This window comes from Choloepus didactylus, chromosome 9 (genome assembly GCF_015220235.1).
Source record: "Choloepus didactylus isolate mChoDid1 chromosome 9, mChoDid1.pri, whole genome shotgun sequence".
Lineage (NCBI taxonomy): Eukaryota > Metazoa > Chordata > Mammalia > Pilosa > Megalonychidae > Choloepus > Choloepus didactylus.
Window position 1 is genome coordinate 116,916,275 of NC_051315.1, and position 18,523 is coordinate 116,934,797.

The following is an 18,523-nucleotide window of genomic DNA, read 5'->3' on the forward strand; positions in this document are numbered from 1 at the left end:
CTGTCTAATGAATAGAGCAGATTACAGAATAAAAATTACAGGATAGTCCTATGAAGGCAAAAAGCTTTAGAGACATTATATATATATACATATATATATATACACACACACACACACATACACATATATATATATATAAATTCTTATATGATAATAGTTTTTTATTCTGTGAAAAGAGAATATAGCGAAACTTCTACCTTCTGCTTTACATACTGTTTTATTAGAATATTTTGCAATGAGCATGAAGTACACTTCTTTACAGAAAGTTTCTATCCTCAGGTGCTTATACTTCATGTGGCATAAGTCAAAAGGGTTCTCCCCTCCTCTTCAATTTTGCCCCCTTCCTTAATGATATGAAATGAATCTCACCTGTGAGCTTGATGACACACTGAAGGAAAAGTCAGAGAAACAGATCAATTGAATGACAATGTTTCAGCAAAGTGATCAAGAATAGTCCGGCTTGGAGGAGGTGGCACCCCGGGCAGTGCATTTTGGCAGGGAAGCCCCGGCCGTGAGGCGGTGGCCTGGTGGGCTCTCCTGGCCATCCTGCCCATCCCTGAGCTCTGAGTGGGCACAACCAGCTGGGACAAGACACAATGAAAACAGCTGGTCAGCCAAGCAGCCTGTAGTCATGAAAACAAAGCTGGCTTGGGACCACCACAGAGTGCTGTGTTTTCTTGACAGCCACATTAAGACCAATCTGCCGTGTCTTATTGTGAAAATCAGCTTTTTGGCCAGAGTGGAAAAACAGGGACCATCTGACACACACATGCTCCACTGCACAGCCCATGAAAGGGGCTGGATCCCAACTCCAGTGTACTCAGTAAAAGCCCAATGGCAGGCACAGAAAGGAGAGCAAGAAAAATGACACCAAACTGTTTACAGTGTCTACTTGTGGGCAGAGGCAAAGGGTGGGAGACGGAGACTTGGACCTTCTGTTCAGAAGCCAGTACAGAGCATGCAGGATCCCACAGGAAACAGGACATCAGACTGTGTTGTTTAAGCAGAGTCACGTACAAAGCATGGGTAGAGTGCAGAGAGAAGACTAGGGATAGCACCCTGGGGCTGCAAACAGTGGGCCACCACTGCCAGCCAGCTTGAGGCTGAGAGGGGCCAGGGGAGGGAGTGGTGACCCAAGTTGTCCTTGCTGAACTGGAAGGAACCACATATTGGCTGTTGGAATCGACCCCCAGGCAAGAGCTGAGACCTTTGCTGAGGTTTGTCACTCTGCAGGGAGAGAGCTGGGAAAGTCACTTCTGCCCTCCCTCTCCCCCATCCCCCATCGCCTGCTGTTCAGCCCCACTAGTCAACTCAACTGGAAGCCAGAGGGCAAGGGAACCCATTGTCGTAGCCTCCTGGGGCTCAGGACAGGGTGGAAGAGGGTGAAGAAGGGAGGGTATGAATCAGGGAAGGAGGGGGAAGACAGCCAGCACACTGCAGCTCTAGAAAGCGTGACTCTTTGCCAGTAAGAACGTACTTATGCTTTCATTACTTTATGTACAAATCAGTTCTTAATTGAAAAGCTACCTTAAGACATAAGTCTCTCTGAGAACATCCTATGTACTCAAGAAAACCATGTTATATTCCTTTTAAAATAAACACAGGAATGCCCATAGAATCCCTGCATTTTAATCTTTATCTATTGACTAGTTATTTTTCAAGCAACAGAAACATAACAGTAAATGAGCCCCCACTCCCTACATTTAATTTTTTTTATTAGAGCACGTACAAAAGATTGACCTAAAATAAAATAAATAGCCTTGCCTCAGATGCAAGCTTCAACTCTGATGAAGTTGGATCACACCACCTGGGAGCGGGAGGGCTGGGGTATCACTGGCAAGTGTGGGTGACTTACAGTGTGCTCAGTTGCTTAGCATGAAACCTTTTGGCAGATTTTAAAGGACATAATATCCGTTCAAAAAACACTTTTTGAAGGAATGACAAAATTTCATGCAGAAGCTTGGAGACTGATAAGCAAGAAGGAAAGGAGACTTTGTTTATTGTGTCCTTCACACAAGCCATTCCTTGATTTAAAGAATGAGGTAGCTGACTAAATGGACAGCTGTTTCTGAAGCTAATATACACTAATTAGCCAAGGCTAGCATTTAGGACCCATAAGTCCAGGTGTAGAATGGAAACATGAAAGCTAACTTGTGGAAGAAAAATAGGGTTCATTTAAATTGAATCAGGAGTACTTCAATGAAATCAGAAGTTAAAAACACTCACCAGATTTATTTATCTATGGTGTGGTAATAATGGCAGAGATTGATTTTTTTTTCCTGATTGTAAGTATGATGCCTGTTCATTAGAAAAAAAAAATCAAATAAAGAAAAATACTGCTTTTGAAATCCTACAATTGTGTTAACATTTACTGAACATCCTCTAAGACATATTTCTATAGACATATGAATTTATAGAAAGTATCTTACATAATGAGATGAACTGGCAGCTGCCATTCTATAACTTGCTTTCTAAAATAAACCATATGTTGCATATATCATTCTATGTATGTAAAATTAAATTTAGATATGTGTTCCACTATATAATATGCATCTGGTTTCCTTTTATTTGCTAGTACGTGATTATCTTCAGAGTATAAATTCCTTTGAGTGGGAAAAAGTTCGTGGGACCAACATACCTTGCCCCCCAAAAGGCCATGAGGGCACCCACTTCCCTCACACCAGGGCCATAATTAGGTTTTATCAATCTTTGTAATTTTTGCTAATCTGATACATGAAAAAGAAATATAATTTTTACTTTTATTTCTACTTTGGTAATGTAAGATTACTAATGATGAGTTGATAATGCTTTTATACGTTTAATGCCCACTTATAGTTCTTATTTCGTTAATTGTCCTTTTCCTCTTTAAATTGTCAACCTAAAAGCCTGTATGTGTTATGTATTAATACATACAAAGACTTACTGTGAGCTTTAAAAAAGCCCTCCCCATCTTGTTTTAAAAATAAAAAAGTCAGATTTGTTATTGAAACAAAGTTAAAGCACTTAATGGCTTTTCTATCACCAGCCCATTCTAGAACCCGGCCATGTCAAACATAAACTTACCGCACCGAAATACGGACAGCTGGGCTAGCATGGGCACTTGGTAAGACTTCCCATCAGCTGCCACAAATGTACGTTTCTTAGTGTTCTCAGGTTGAAACCGTGATTTCCACAAACCCTTAAAATACACGGCATTGACAAGGATGAGCCTGGTGAACACACCATCGATGAGGTCTGGGGAGAGGAGGTTGTCAATCATACCTGTCAAATCAAAAGAATAAAGAAGGAAACATTCTCAGGATCAGCAGCAAATTTGAGGGCATAAGGCCCCTGTTGATTGTGCAGACTGAAAAAAGTCAAAGGGAGGAGTGTGAAAGACTTTTAAAAGAAATCTCGTATTTTTCCCACACTAAAAAATAAAGTTGAGAAATAAAGCCCAAAATAAGAGGACTGGAAAAGACTTCAGAGATTCTCTAGTTAGAGAACCCCAAACTTTTCACCAAGAAATTCTTTTGCAGTTAATTCCCTATAGAAGCCCCACGTTTCAGAAAATTTTACTCATCTGAACATAAGGTAGACTTAATAATTAATTTCCCTATTTTTGCTAATAACTGACATGATTAACTGCCAGTGAGGGCTTTTCGTCAGTACAAGAGAAGCAGTTTTTTTGTTTTCTTTGTTTTTGACCAATGGGATGATTTAATCCTAGTCAAATATAAAGAATTATTTCGGCCTGCAATGGTATCAAGAGAAAACATGTTAATTTTGCTTAAGATTTTAGAAAGGCTGAGGATTCATTTGGAATCTCTGATTACCACAAAACCTTAACTCAAAGAAGAGCTGAAACTAAAAACCAGTGTCTATATTACTCAGTTGGGCATCGAGCTAGATGCTAATAATACACAGGTAAAGAGAAAAGCCCGAGAGGAACTCTTAATTTTGAAGGAAAATGCTTTCCCCTGGGTGTCGGGGATGGTCCATATTATTTGTTCCAGAAATAAGGAGCAAATACTACCATTCTAGTTTCAGGACACTCATGTGACATTACAAAGATCCTTCTAAAAGTGTTAGATGTGGTTGTAGTGCTGCTTTTTCATTTAGGTTCCTTTTTGCTTGGTCTTTGGAGATTCAAATGTATGTTTGTTTAATGGGGATCAATAATACCCAAAGCTATTACCAATTAGTTCATTTTAGCTTTTAGCCCTCATATGTATATATTTAAAAAAAAAAAAAAACCCACCTGATATAAATGCAGGTTATTATATTTTAAATGGGGAGAGTGAAATTAACTGTTTCTGAAGCAAGGATGTCTAATTCATCGGTGAGAACTTTTGACTGAAGCTCAAGATTTCGATGCATAGAAATAGAATTTTAAATAAGTCAAGGAAAATAACCACTCCGAGAAGTTTCCCACCCACAGCACGCTTAGTAAGACAGTGTCATCACTGCTCATTACCTCCACAAGGGGGTGCCAATGCCACCTTAACTCAGGATTTGGAAGGAAAATACGTAGGCTACAATAGCCATCGCTAAGTAGAAGGCCGGCCTCTGGAAACCGACTGTCCTGTGGGGCGTTAAGTTAGAGCCTTTGTGCTCCAGCGTAGCAAATCCCTTAGAGTTGGTTCCCCAGCAGAGAATGTTGTCTCTTGCCTTTACTTGTCCTTTAAGACCGCCTAATGGTTTCCTCTTCCTGGAGACCACTGACTCTCCACCCCACTCCCTGCCTCCCAGGAGATGCCTCTGCTCTCCCTCTCCATACAGCCCAGAGCTCAGCACAGCCTTTCAGCTGCGGTATTTCATTTTAGTCAATCTAGTGTGTCTCTCTCTCCCAACTAAACTGTGAACTGCATGAGAGAAAGGACAATGCCCTCAGTCTTTTATCACTCCTAGCTCTATGTTCTACATACGGACAATGCCCAAAAAATGTTAGAAGAAACTTTTTCAACCTTTTTTGCAGAAGTAAATAATGCCTCTGATTGCCACTAGGAGGACTGAAATATAAGGGGACAAGAAAGAAAGAGAAAATAGAATATAATGAAAGAAAGATCAGGAGTATGAAGTTTAGAGACAAGGAGGTACATGTGGGGCATGGGGGGCTGTCACCATGTGTCCCTGTGTCCTGTCACCCATCCATCCTTAGATGCCTACACCATGTGCCAGCTACTCTTTTTGGTAAGAAAACAAAAATGAACTGTGCCCTCAAACAGCTATCAATTAGAGGCAGAAGCTGACATAAATAACTTGGAAAACTGTAAAGCTAAAGTTGTAGCAAATCTTTTGAAGGGGAAGTACTCAGGGCTGTGAGGGCAAATAATGGGGGATCTGACCTGGTCAATGAGGCCAGGGACAGGTGGGTTCCTTAAGGAAGCTATTCTTTGAGCTAAAGGTTATAAAAACAGCTCACATTTGTTGACCATTTACTAAGTGCCAGGCGTGCCACTAAATGCTTCACATGTATTACATATAGCCTCACAACCACCTTGGTCTTGTTATAACTCTTCTAATAGGTATCACTATTATGTCTTCATTTTACAAATGAGGAAACCGAGGCATAGGGAAGTTAAGTATCCTGCCCAAAGTTACACAGCTGATAAGGGGCAGGATTAAGATGCAAACTCAAGCAGTCTGGTTTCAGAAATTGTGCTTTTAACTTAGATGCCACTCACAGGACAGAATAAAACTGAGTAGGTGTTCATGAGGGGAAGTGGGGAAGGGAAAGCATTCCAGGCAGCCGGGATGCATGTGGGGGCCTGCAATGGGAGAGAGGGTGGATGGTGAGCAGGAGGCCCTGGGAGGGAGCCTGCGTGTCTGGAACAGAGAATGCCGGGACTAGGAGCTGGTGTGAGCCAAAGCGGCAGAAGATGGCAGGGTCAGGTACGGCGGGGACAGCACTCAGCACTTGCACACTGGGAAGGGCCTTTGTGGTCGGCTCCCTCATCTCTGTAGGGAAGGAACTAGTCTCTCCAGGGGATGGACTCGGTCATCCTCCAAACCTAGACTATTGGATCTCCAAGGTCCCACATCGTCAAGTGCGTCTCAGCGGGGACAGTTCACTGGACGAGTCATTTCAGAAATTTGTGGGAACACTTTTGGGTGAGTGGGCAGCAGCTGTTCAAAAGAGTCCCACAAAATGAAGGATTGTCCTGCTTCCTGCATGACATTCAAATGCCCCACTGGATATTCATGTTAGGGGAAAAACCTGCATATCATCCTCTGAGCTCAGAAATCTCACTCTTTTAGGTAAGAAAACAAAAATGAACCACGCATGTAAACACAGGGTATTTTTTGCATCAAATCTGCCAAGAATGCAACCACCAAGCAAATCAGGTGGAGGCTGTACTATATTTTGTTTAGAAATTTACTGAGAGTTTTGTGCCATTTCAGAAAAGCTGTATCAGCAATGACAACACAGCTTGTGGTTTCTGTGTCACCAGCACAACACACCCACAGGGTCTGCTTTTGTAGCTTTCAATTGACAATTATTCCAAGAATCTGGCTACTTGATCATGTGTTCAGGGTAACTGTACCCAAGGTTTGACCTACTGAAACTACATGTATAAATTACTTTTCTTTTGTTTTTCTTTGTATTACAGTTTGGGCATTATATTCATTTTTTTTTTAAATTTGTATATATATGTGTAGATTATATGAACTATGGATTTCACTTCAGAATAGCAAAGAGACTATTAGAAATACTTGTTTTAAAAGGAGGGAGTTGGACCTGAGAACACTGAAAAGCACTGCTAGAGCTAATCATTCCTCTTTTTGCCCTTTAGTCAGAGGAGTAGAAACAATTGGTTGATATGACACGTTAAAGGGTTTTGAAACTGTCAAGCGGTAAACAAGCGTGACTCAATATTACCACCCTGCAGGTAAAGAAAGGGGCAGTGATATCTGCAGTCAGACAGCCATTTAGCCACAGACAGGACCGAGGACCAGCTGGGAGAACCTCTGCTTCCTGCCACTGTTCTCAGGTCCACAGAACCTGGCAGCCCAGAAAAACTGCTAACCACCCTACATCTGCTGAACTCCGGATGGTTCCGTGGCTTCCAGAAGGCAGCCTGGATCGTGCAGCCCAGGATCCTGCTGAGACGGGCTGCCACGGATCAACCAAAACCGCCCCCGGTCCTTCTGGCCCTCCGGTCTTTGTCCATCTCTTCTCGAGTATCTCAGGTGGTTCTCAGGCATATGTAAGAACGGTGACGGGTGGCGGAGGGAAATTTGGGGGGGACTCGTTTCAATACAGATTCCTAGGCCCTGCCCCCAGAGATTCTGATTCAGTGGGATGGGAATTCTAAACGTAATTCCCAGGTAATTCTGGTACAGACATACCGGGACCCATGCTTTGGGAAATGCATCCTGAAAAGCCAGTGCTCCCCCACATTTTGTCTGTGGGCTGCGTCTCCCTATTTAGTCTTTTCTGCATCCACTCTGTGGCTTCAGTGCCACATTTTATGGCATACGTGATTATGTATATATCTGTACTTCTAGCCCTAACTTTCTTCTGTTGTTCCAGACCCGAAGCTCTTCTCGAACATTTCTCCCTGTACCTCCAGTTTGCAAACTTAGGTTTAAAACGCCGATGTTAGACAACTCCTCCATTTAAGGGGAGAAGAGACATGTGTGCCATCATTACCCAGTGTGGGAAGTGGTGTAACGAAGGGGGAGATAAAAGGCGTACTCCTAGCACCAGAGGTGGCACCTACTTGTTGGGGATGGCAGACGCAGGAAGCAGGGAAAGCTAGGAGGGAAACCAATCCTGAATCTTAAAGGGTGAGAGGGATACTCCAGGCAAAGGGGACGGCAGATGCAAGAGCAGTAAGGGATGGGAGATAAAACCATCAAGACAGACAAGAGCCCGTGGGCAGAGAACTCTGTGGAGACTGGACACGAGAGGAAAGGAGAGTCAGGGGAGCTGTATCCTGCTTTGTTGCCAACTCTACAGGGAGAAAACTCCCCAGGGGGTTCTGTGAGCCGTGGCAACATTCGAGGGGCAAGGCAGGTAGACTGAGCCCGGGCCAGCATGGTCCAGGCACGTCACAGCGGCAGGGCCACCTCCCGATGACAGCCGGACCCAGCACCAAACTCACAATTTCATTCACCAAGTATAAAACCCTACAAAGCGCGTCCTGGGAAGGCGTGGCCACTCACCCCTGGTTTCGTTTTTAACCCACAAGTTGATGGCCTCGCAGGCGGAGGCCGGATCCTCAAAGTCCACGTTCCGGACTTCACATTGAAACACATCCTTGTTCCTCGTAACGAACGGCACTTCCATTTTAAAGCCGTTCTTGACAAACATTGCGCTAGCCACTGCCACAGTGTCTTTATTCTTCTTAGACACGATGGCCTTGTTAATCTTCTTTAACACTTTACCGACTCCTAAAGGAGAAATTAGGAAATGTGGTCATATTTCCGGAAGAATCTACAAAGTTTTTTTTCTTAAGTCTCTTTTGGCAAATAAGAATAGTACAAACAAGACTAGTTTAAATAGCAAGGGACCAAGTCTTTTGCTTTCTCATTGGCCTTTTCTTTAAAAAAGCGAGGGATAAGGAGGTGGAAAATGAAATATCTGTTAACAATCATTTACTACTAACGGAGACAATAATAAGGTATTTATAGCTCGCATCAAAACACACATATTCAAAGCATCTTCCAAACCTTCACCAGCCGGACCTCAGTCTCCAGGCAGCCCTTCTGGGTATCAAGTCAGTATAAAGGAATCTTCCTAATTGCTCTTATTCTATCTTTATTTTATACTCTCAAGCACTATTTCTTTCCCTGCCAAAGATTTCACAATGCCATTTCTTTTCTCTATTTTGGAAAAATAAATGAATATATAAATAAATAAATAAATAAATAAATAAATAAATAAATAAAATCAGCATTAGGAAGGCTACAAAAAAATTGCCATGTGCCGCCATCCAGAACAATGTAATTTTTACTTGATAGGGAGCTCAAAAAGCAAGGAGATTAATTTTATGGCAATGGAAGCTTTATTTTACATGAGTCCTTCATACATGCTCCATTTAGTTCTAGTGCATGAAAAAGAGGAAAATGGGTTGTAAGAATGAAAAATGTTTCTATACAGAGCTTGAATCACAGCTCCTTCTTAATTGCTTGCAGTCTTCTCAAGATGACACTGTCCCAAAACAGTCCTGCCACTCACCTTTGATGTTCTCCTGAAGAGTCTACTCGTTCCCTAAATAAGGTTGGGGCAAAGTCTTACCAGGGTCCACAAAGAGGGGACTGGATAGGGCTTTACATCTTATAGGGCCCTTTCATAGACTTTTCCTGACTCCACTCTTCTTGATTGTTCTGTGGGGCAGCTGAGGCAGGAGTTATCAGTCCCATTTTACAAGTAAGGGAGCTGGAGCTTCCAGAGGCTAAAAAGACACTTCCCAGCATTCAGTCCTGGTAGCCACACAGCAGGGAAAAGATCAGGGCAGATCCACCCTCCACTGCCCAAGCTGTCCTGCCTCCTTCCTCAACTAGAACCTCAATGCTGAGAGCTCTCAGAGGTGAAGCCTCCATCCCAGCCTGAAGACTACATTGTGCAAACTGAAGTTACACTTCACAATATGACTGCTAGCTATTCTCGAGGAAGAAAGGCTGGGCGGAGAACGGTTTCCAACATTCCCCTGTTGTGGAAACTCTAGAAGTACTGACTGAATATTCACTCGGCTCAGCATTACAGCCAACAACCAACATCCAGGTGCTATTTTGGAACTGCATTGGCCACCAGGGCCTGGATCATGCTGGGCAAGGCCGTAAACCCCAGCAGTGATTCACTGTGAAGTTATAAATCACCAAGTGTTTTCTAAAATTCCAAGCAAGGGGCAGAAGAGTGTGTTCCAAGTATTTTGTCTTTTCATGCTTCCAACAGGTGAGCAAACTGCAAACTCATACAAAAGTTTAATGTCGTGTAAGTGCAACCGTGCAGTTAGGCATTCGGTGCAGCTGGCATTGGAGTCTACACTGACAACAACCGCAAGGCATTTAAATATACAATTCCTTACCTCTCTCATCTAACTCTCCAACCTAAAGGCATCAATGAGGTCAAGATGCTCAGAACTTTATGGCTAACAGAGGTGGAAGCATATGGGGAGGCAACTCCCCCATTTTCTAATAATGACCAGGGCCTAATGTGCAAAGTGATTTGTTCAAGGTGGCGTCCAGAAACCAGTTAGCTCTTCCAGTCCCTTATACACTGATCTTGAGGGAAAGGCAAGTAGAAAATGACTCTGCATTAGAAAAGCCGAGCTAAAGCAAAACAATGGTGCTAGGAGATCTAAGCTCTTAAACTTAAATAGGTAATTGAAAACAGGTTTTTTTCTTTCAATAAAACTGATCCTTTTCCACTGGGCCTTAGTTTTTTTAAATAACTTTCTATTTTGAAATAAATAGAGGTTCATAGAAAGTTGCAATAAAATATACAGGGAGTTTCCATGCATCAGCCTCCCCCAATTGCAACATCTTGCAGAACTATAGTTCAATATCACAACCAAGAATTTGACGTTGGTACAATCCACAGGGCTTATTCAGACTTCACCAGTTTCACACGCACTCATGTGTGTGTGTGTGTGTGTGTGTGTGCGTGTGGATGTGTGTGATGTGCGTGTGGCTCTACGCAATTTTATCACCTAGGTAGACTCGTATGGCCACGATCAGTCAGGAGACAGAACCGTGCCCTCACTGCAAGGCTCCCTCGTGGTGCCACACCCACTGGCCTCCCTGGCTTACAGGCACATTCACAAACACAGTGCTTGCTTAGCTTGTCCCTCCCTGGGGGTGGATTAGACAGGACGTTTTCTTTGTAGAAATGAGAAAACTGGAGCACTGAGAGATCAGCTGACTGACCCAGAGCCCCCAGCTACAGAACAGAGAGCAGAAGGCTATTCTAATGCCTCATGTCCTTGAGGAACGACAGCCCTAAATCCCTGATCACATCACTGAAAGCTCCCCTGGCCTGCTCTTCTCTGGGCCGGGACAAATTAGGAGAGGAGACTTCCTGGTGCCTCCTGGGGAGAGGGCCAGCCAGGGAGTGAGGAGGGCACACCTACTGTTCATGCAGAGGAGGGCACACCTCCATTCACGCAGAGGAGGGCACACCTCCATTCACGCAGAGGAGGGCACACCTCCGTTCACGCAGGGGAGGGCACACCTACCGTTCACACTGTATCGCATCACCGTGGTGAGCTGCTTCTTTGTCCTGCCGTCGGCTCCCAGCTGAAGCATCCCCAGGATGGACGAAATCCCATGGGGCGAAACGACGATGTTTTCGTGAGGCCGGGATTTGATAATCTGATTGAAAACCTGGATTCCTATGTCAGAGCCTAGTTCTTCCAGAGACAGGGAATTGAAGCGGGAGGAGACCAAGGGCAAAGTCACGGTGGCCAAGAGGAGGAACGGAAAATGCCAGTTCATGGTTCCGTCCAGCAAGGACAACCTGAAACATCAGACCAAAAATACTTCAATTACACTTAATTGAACACTTTTGAGGGGAGGACTGTGTACTCAGCTGGGTATGACTGACTGTACTCAGTGCAGTTGGATGCCAAATTAACATATTAACGACAGAATCACGTAGATCAAATTGGACTTGAGTACACACGCTTCAGGGATGGGGAGGGAGAAGCAGCAAAATTCCACGTACGCCCCTTCTATGTGCCAGACACTATTCTAATCACTATTTAGTTCCCATAACAACCCTTCATTCAATTAAACCAATATTTACCGAGGCCCTACTGTGTGCCAAGCCTCCTTCTAAGTGCTGGTAGACAAGTGTAAATAAGACGCATAAGATCCCTGCTCTCATGCAGCCTATGTTCTAGAGGGGAGACAGAGAACAAATTAGTAAGCAAATAATTTTGGAGAGGGCAGTCAGGGAAGCCACATCTGCGGAGGGATGTGTATGATGAGACCTGAATGTGCTGTCGTCAGGGGAGGGCAGCCCAGGCTGAGGGGCAGCAGGGCAGAGCCCCCGTGGTGGGAATGAACTTGGGGCCTCTGTGGCCAGTGGGGAGGAGAGGGGGGTGAAGAGGGGGTGAAGAGGAGGGTGAAGGGGAAGGAGAGCCGGATCACGAAGGGCCTGCAGCACACAGGAAGGCGTGTGGATTTCATTCTGAGGGGTGGGAGAAACCACCGAGGGGCGGGAGAATCCCTCAGGTTGGCATGAATTATATCATACCCGTGAGTACCTGGTATTTTCCCAAAAGCCTATTACACTCATTTTAATTAACAATTCTTTAATTAAAAAAGTAAATGACAGCCTTAACTCCACATCAGGGAAGAACAATTGGTTACCCTGAATTTCTCAGTGACAGTGATTTGTTTTAAATAAGCCACCTTCCTTGAGTACCACTTACTAAGCTTCCTGGGGTACGATGAGTAAGAGGAAGGAACTTTCCGTGTATTAATGGAAAAGCAAAAACTTTCAATAAATAAGAACTTAAAAGGGGCAGCAGGTAAAACAAAAGCAGAATCCAAGATGTTGCTGATTTGCTTCCTCCCTTACAGACCCGAGCTCCTGCTAAGTATGAGTTTCCCATGAAGCCAGTTTGGGCCTCCTGTCACATGTGTTTACATTAGGGGGCTAGGGGTGCTGACAGAGAAAGTGGGGAGCCTTTCAAGGGACCACTGACCTGGAGTGAGCAGGCAACAGTCTCTCTGTGTGTTCTAGGGAAAAGAAAGGGCACAAGGACAACATTCAGTAAAACTGGCATTTGTGTCTCTTTGCCTCCCTTTTCACATACTTTTTCTATTTCCCCACCCTAGGTCGTAGTAGATGTTCAATAAATACTTGCGGACTGAAACCTGGTGACTTATAAGCACTTTCTGTTTTCATTAATTATTTTTAATAGCATTATTCAACATGGCTAAAAAAAGTAACTGTATTTACTCCTAAGCCTCACTGTTAGCTCAAAATACTCTCCAAGGAAAGTAAAAGCATTGGGTTGAGGATTATTAGCAGAGGCCGGATTCACTGCTTGGCTCATACACACAAATTGGGCCACAAGGTGATTTAGTAAGGCCATCATTCAAATCGATATTGCTATTTTCTTATACATTGCAAAACACATTTTTTTAAAAATTAGAGCATTCAGAGTTTCTGAAGAGCTTAACTGTAAAATAATTTTGTTAACTCAGCCTGTGTAATTCCAAAACATGAAAGTGACCTACACACATTCGCTCCTTCTTAGGGCTTCACTGTGGCCGGTATGGTCTATTGTGGTTCTGCTACCCTGGACTGGCTCTAAAACCATTTCCTAGAGCCTACTGGACCTTGGAGAGCTGCCAAATCGTGACTATGGAAGCTTTACTGATTTCCTCTAAAAACCAGGAATTGTGCCTTCCCTTCCCTTTTTTCCTCCCCACAACCCCTTCCTTTCCTCTCTTTCTCTTTCAGGAACTAAATTTCCTTTTTAAAATTTAATTTACCACAAAGCCATCATAAGTATAAAACAATGTGTGTAACCTTTGTTAGAAAGAGTCAGATCCAGGGGCTAGTGCCAACTTCATCAATCTGAATTCTTGACTCTATCACTAGAGTTTGTTCTGGCATCTCTCTACTTTCAGCAGGTCATAATCTATACCCCCAAGCCTCTTGGATTAGCAAGTGATTGAATAAACATTTGAATTCGGACCCTCACAACTTATTTATTGAAGAAACATTAAGCTGGTTTTGTCTCTGACGTCTTAAAGTTGATTCACCCAAAGACAACAGATATATGCAGAACACTGTAAAACACGTAGGAAGGATCAGTGGCAGTAAGAAATCTAACAGCTCTAACGTCTTGCAGTCAGCAAGGACAGTCTCCCAAAGAAACACCCCCCTTATTTAGCAGAATTTTGCTTGGTTATGAGTTTTTGCTAAAAGAACAGTCTCATTATAAAGTGGGGGAAGGCTGCCATGGGTGTTTTTCTTGGTTTCAGGGACTTTGGGAAATTTTTGAGAGATGCCTGCCTGCAGTTTCATAAGAGTGCATTGGGATATTGTCAGAGCTGTGTGGAACTTGGAATAAGAGCTATTTTTGATGGATGTTCTGGGCATAACTTATTCTTGGCCTCAGTTTCCTAGGCCAAAATGTTTACTTGTCTAAACTCACCTGGCTTGTGTACATGTCCAAGACTTCTCTCTAAAGTGCAGAAGCCAAGAGAGCAGCTGCTGATTCATAAATTATTTTAGGCTTATATTAATTCTCAAATAGACAATCTCACATGGGAAATAACTGCTGGGGTTATCACTGTTTTAAATTTAATCTTTCAGAATAAACAGATTCCCATTACAGGAATAATATAACTCCGTATTTCTCTTAAAAATAATAATAAAAAAGTAAGATCTTTACGTCTCAAATAAGGGAGAAAGTATAAAGGTGTTGCCCAAATATATTTTGCAACATCAATATGGAGAATCATAAATTTCTTGAAATGTTTCCATTTCTCGAATAATGTTTGCACGACAGTAAAAGTCATCTCTGGTTTTGACCATCCTTGGAGGGAAATCACACAAAAATGTCAACAAAGCCATAGGCACATCCTTTCATATGTTGGGTTCCTCCTTCCTCATGTACTTCTGTTTTCACTCATGCCAAATTCTACTCTTCCAGTGTGGGGAACATTTTTGAAGTAACCGGGTACTGCTTCAAGTTTTCAGTGAGATTTAATGTAGCAAATAACATTGTGGTAGTTTTGCAAATGCCAGACTCAAACACATTCCCTACATTTACGGATTCACCGTTCGCCAATGGCAGCATCTAGACGAACCCATGCTCCATGGACCCAATGGCTTCAAACATGATGTCTACACAGATAACACTGAAATCCGTGGCTCAAATCCTCAAATTGTTCCCTGAATTTCAGTGCCACACTTTTAACCACTTGTTGCCTATTTTTACCAGATAGCTCAGAACAATGGCATGGCCACCGATGGAGGGCCACCAGGCTGTGATACTCGCCGACTCTCTTCTTAGGCCCTATTTTCTGTGGCCAGCCCTTGGCTTTTCCCACTGCTCCTTCGTAGCCCCTGCCAGGAATGCCCTCTCCCCCTGACTCTCCATCTACCCAGAGCCAGCACATCCCCTGATTCCTTCCACTGCCTACCTGAAGCTTTCCCTGATTGTCCCAGAGGGGTTTATTCACTCAGTCTCTAAATTCCCAAAGCATTTCTTATCTGAACCTCTCATGTTAGTTGTTTTCCAAGTATGTATGTATATGTGTGTGTGTGTGTGTGTGTGTGTGTGTGTATTTTTTCCCTCCCAACTAGACTGGAGCTTATAGAAACCAGAGCCATGGGACTCTATAATTCCAATGTCCATGGGGTCTAATTTCAGTCCTTACCACTGGTAGACACTATATCAGGGGTTGACCCACAGGACTAATCTAGTGGCTCAAGAGTTTGGTTTGGAATATAGGGAGTTCTAACATATTTGAAGTAGTGAAAAATCAGGAGATGTCACATACAAATCTGGATGGAGAAAGAATGCAAGTTGTGAGAACACTGGGCCCTTATTCCCATGGAAACCACCCTGCATAGCAACTGCCCCCCAGGGCTGGCATGTAGCATGTGCTTTCCAACATGTCACAGCTCCCTCCTTCCCCCATCCCACTGCCCTCCCACCCTGTTCCCTGCTGCATCACACCCAGTCGGCTCCCATCATTTCCATCATGCTCCAGTCTGTGTAAGCACTTGTGACCAGACTCCTGGACTGGACCAGTGCTAACTGGTTAAAAAATGGGAGACTGGTCAAGCTGGTCATAAAAGATGGAAAACCCACCCAATAAATTCTTTTTTACAAAATAAAATATAGCACATGAGCAAAAATAAGTATTACGGTATCTGTTGGCTCTATTTGACATAACAAATAAATTGTATATCAACAGTTTGGTAGGGAAAGCAAAACACGGGGAAGATTCTTCTGGCTCCAATTCTCAGATGACTCATGCCTGTGAGACCCAGGAGCGTCTTAGCAGATGAAAAGTGTTCCATCCCCTCTCATCCTCTAAAAAAATTAAAGTTATGTAATTTTAAAATGCGTACATTTAAAAAAATCTTTATATCAAGGAAGATTCAAATACATGCAAAAATATAAGAAACCCCTAGCATCCAATACCCAGATAAAACAATACCAACTCATGCTTATTTTATTTCTTCCAAATGCAAAGATTATTTTGAAGCAATTCCAGGGCAGCATAAAATATTCAAAATACTTCAGCACATGTTTTAAAGATAAGGATTTAAAAATATATATATAACCACAATATCATTAACCAAAATTAATAACTCAATGTGTTAAATATTTATTTGGTGTTAGAATTATTATTCTTATAATTTTTTTATAGTTCATTTGAATCAGGATCTAAATAAGGTCGATACACCGCAACTGGTTAATATGTTTCTTGTCTTTTTTTTCCTTTATCTTTCCCTAGATGCTGCATTATTTTATTTTTTCCTTGGAACTTATTTATTGAAGAAACTAGTTCTTTTATTCTGTAGCACTTCCCATAGGCAAATGCATCCAAATGATGCTGTTTAACAAGTTTCTTTGTCTTCTGTACTTCCTGTAAATTGGTAGTTAGATCTACAGTAGTGTCCACAAACTACAGCCCATGGGCCAGATCTGGCCACGTCTGTTCATTTATCTTGTCTATGACAGCATTTGTGCTACCAGATGGCAAGTTGAGTAGTTGCAACAAAGACCATGTGGTCCTCAAAGCCAAAAACATACATTATCCGGGCCTTGACAGAAAAGATGTGCCAACCCCTACTCGAGGCTTGATCATTTTGAAGTTCCATTTTCTTTCTTTTTTTTTTTTTGCAAAGATACTTCATGGGGGTGTTGTTCAGGCTATAGGAATCAGGAGACAGATAAGTTTGACTGTTTTTTGTGATGATAGCAGGTATTTGATCACTGTCTAAGTGCATTGGTTTATTAGGGGTTACCAAAAGGTGCTACTTTTCTTTTTTTATTAGTTGGAATACTTCTATAAAAAGAAATTTTTCATAACCAACTTATTTGGCTACTCTGAGGTACAGTTTATATAGCAAAGGCAAGATATATGCTTGATTTCTGCCCTATTATCTAACAGTTCTCAAAATAATGAGTTGGTTACCAGCATTCTTAAGTTGACCAGAATGTTTTTTTTTCCCAAGTGTCTTTATGAACTCATGTTTTTCAACATATTTTAAGGGTCTCAGTCATTTGTAAAAATTATTCTTATTGATGCTCAAAAAGAGCCTGAACCATTTTGGTATGACCTCATAGTCTTGTTTTCCGGTTTGATAAGATGTTCCAGGCTCACCTTGTACATTTCCTGTCCCAGGTGAAATCAGCCATTTCTCTAAAGAGTCTTTAGAGTCCTGCCTCCTTTTAGTGGGAAACAGCATTTAAAGACCATTATCTGAGCAATCTTACCAAGTAAACTCTAAATTAACTATAAAAATATTGGGCAACAGTGATGTGGAAAATCCAAAATCCATTTGCATCACTCTCTGAACTTTATCCAGATATTGAAATTCAAATTAGGAAGGCTGGACTGTACTGCGTACATTTTATTCATATCAGTAGGTGAACTGGCCGGACTCCCATGGCCATATTACCAGCGAAGGCACACTGGATGATGAAATTCAAGTCAGGTAGGCATTAAAAGTTTGGGCTAGGATAATCCAAGTGGATCACCCTTCTATGAAAATATGAACACGGTGAGTTGCCCACATTAAGCCCATCCTAAAAGGGGATCCCCATAATGCAGAAGCCTGGTGTGAACAACTGGCATGACAAGGAGTCTTCCCCAGTTTTGTTCAGGGTGGGAGAGTGTGGCAACCAGCCACCTCCCCTCAAGGTAAGCTGATAATTTTTCAAGGACTGGGAAATTTCTGACATCCTTCTGTTCTCTGTGTTTCTAGGATCCTGGTTCTTGGAATCTTCGGACCCTTATTATTCTGCCTCCAGACTTAGCATTTCTTCTAGATGGGCTACAGGAGGTGGAGAAAAACTGCGTACCAGGTTATATTAGGATCATGATATCTCTCAACAGCTTTTCTTGATGGGACTTCCTCAAGAAATACATGCCTAGGAAAGGTGCTGGGCTGCCAAACTGCAGCTTTAAATGAACTTAAGTAGGACTGTTCTGCCTGGTAATGAGGCCAAATGTTTCTCACCAATACCTTGCCAAAAAGCAAAGGTCTAACTCGTACGATGTTTGACAAGAGGCATTCTAGAAAGTCTTCAGGAGCCGATCCAGGGAGAGAGAGCTGCAAAGTGACAGGAATTGTTAATGCACAAGTAATTGGAATTAAGCCCCAAATATTGCCTTATGATAAGATAGGGACTCTGGGCTCTCAAACCTCTACAAACATCAGTGAAATATGTTCACCAGAACTTGTATTCAATTCCCAAAGAAATGACCATGTATTCTTTTGATAGCAAATTAGATGAACACACAAACCTCAGTGCCCATTGATACCCTCAGAAGTCCACAGACTGTTGTCAAAACAAGTGAACATCTTTAAAACTTAGAGGAGGAC

General features: G+C 42.6%; 1 protein-coding gene across 3 annotated transcripts in view; it reads right to left on the reverse strand.

The window, feature by feature from the left end:
- SERPINE2 (serpin family E member 2) overlaps positions 1-18,523 on the reverse strand; it is a 57,137-nt gene that overhangs the window by 11,386 nt on the left and 27,228 nt on the right. Inside the window, exons 2-5 of one of the 3 annotated variants that reach the window (XM_037848955.1) lie at positions 12,642-12,675; positions 11,166-11,446; positions 8,152-8,379; positions 3,064-3,261 (exon numbers count right to left, since the gene is read on the reverse strand). In XM_037848955.1, the coding sequence (XP_037704883.1) occupies positions 3,064-3,261; positions 8,152-8,379; positions 11,166-11,424 (685 nt within the window). In that variant the 5' untranslated portion in view covers positions 11,425-11,446; positions 12,642-12,675. Of the gene's footprint in view, positions 1-3,063; positions 3,262-8,151; positions 8,380-11,165; positions 11,447-11,734; positions 11,834-12,641; positions 12,676-18,523 lie in introns of those variants that run through there. The other 2 variants (XM_037848954.1, XM_037848956.1) reach the window with 2 other exon arrangements.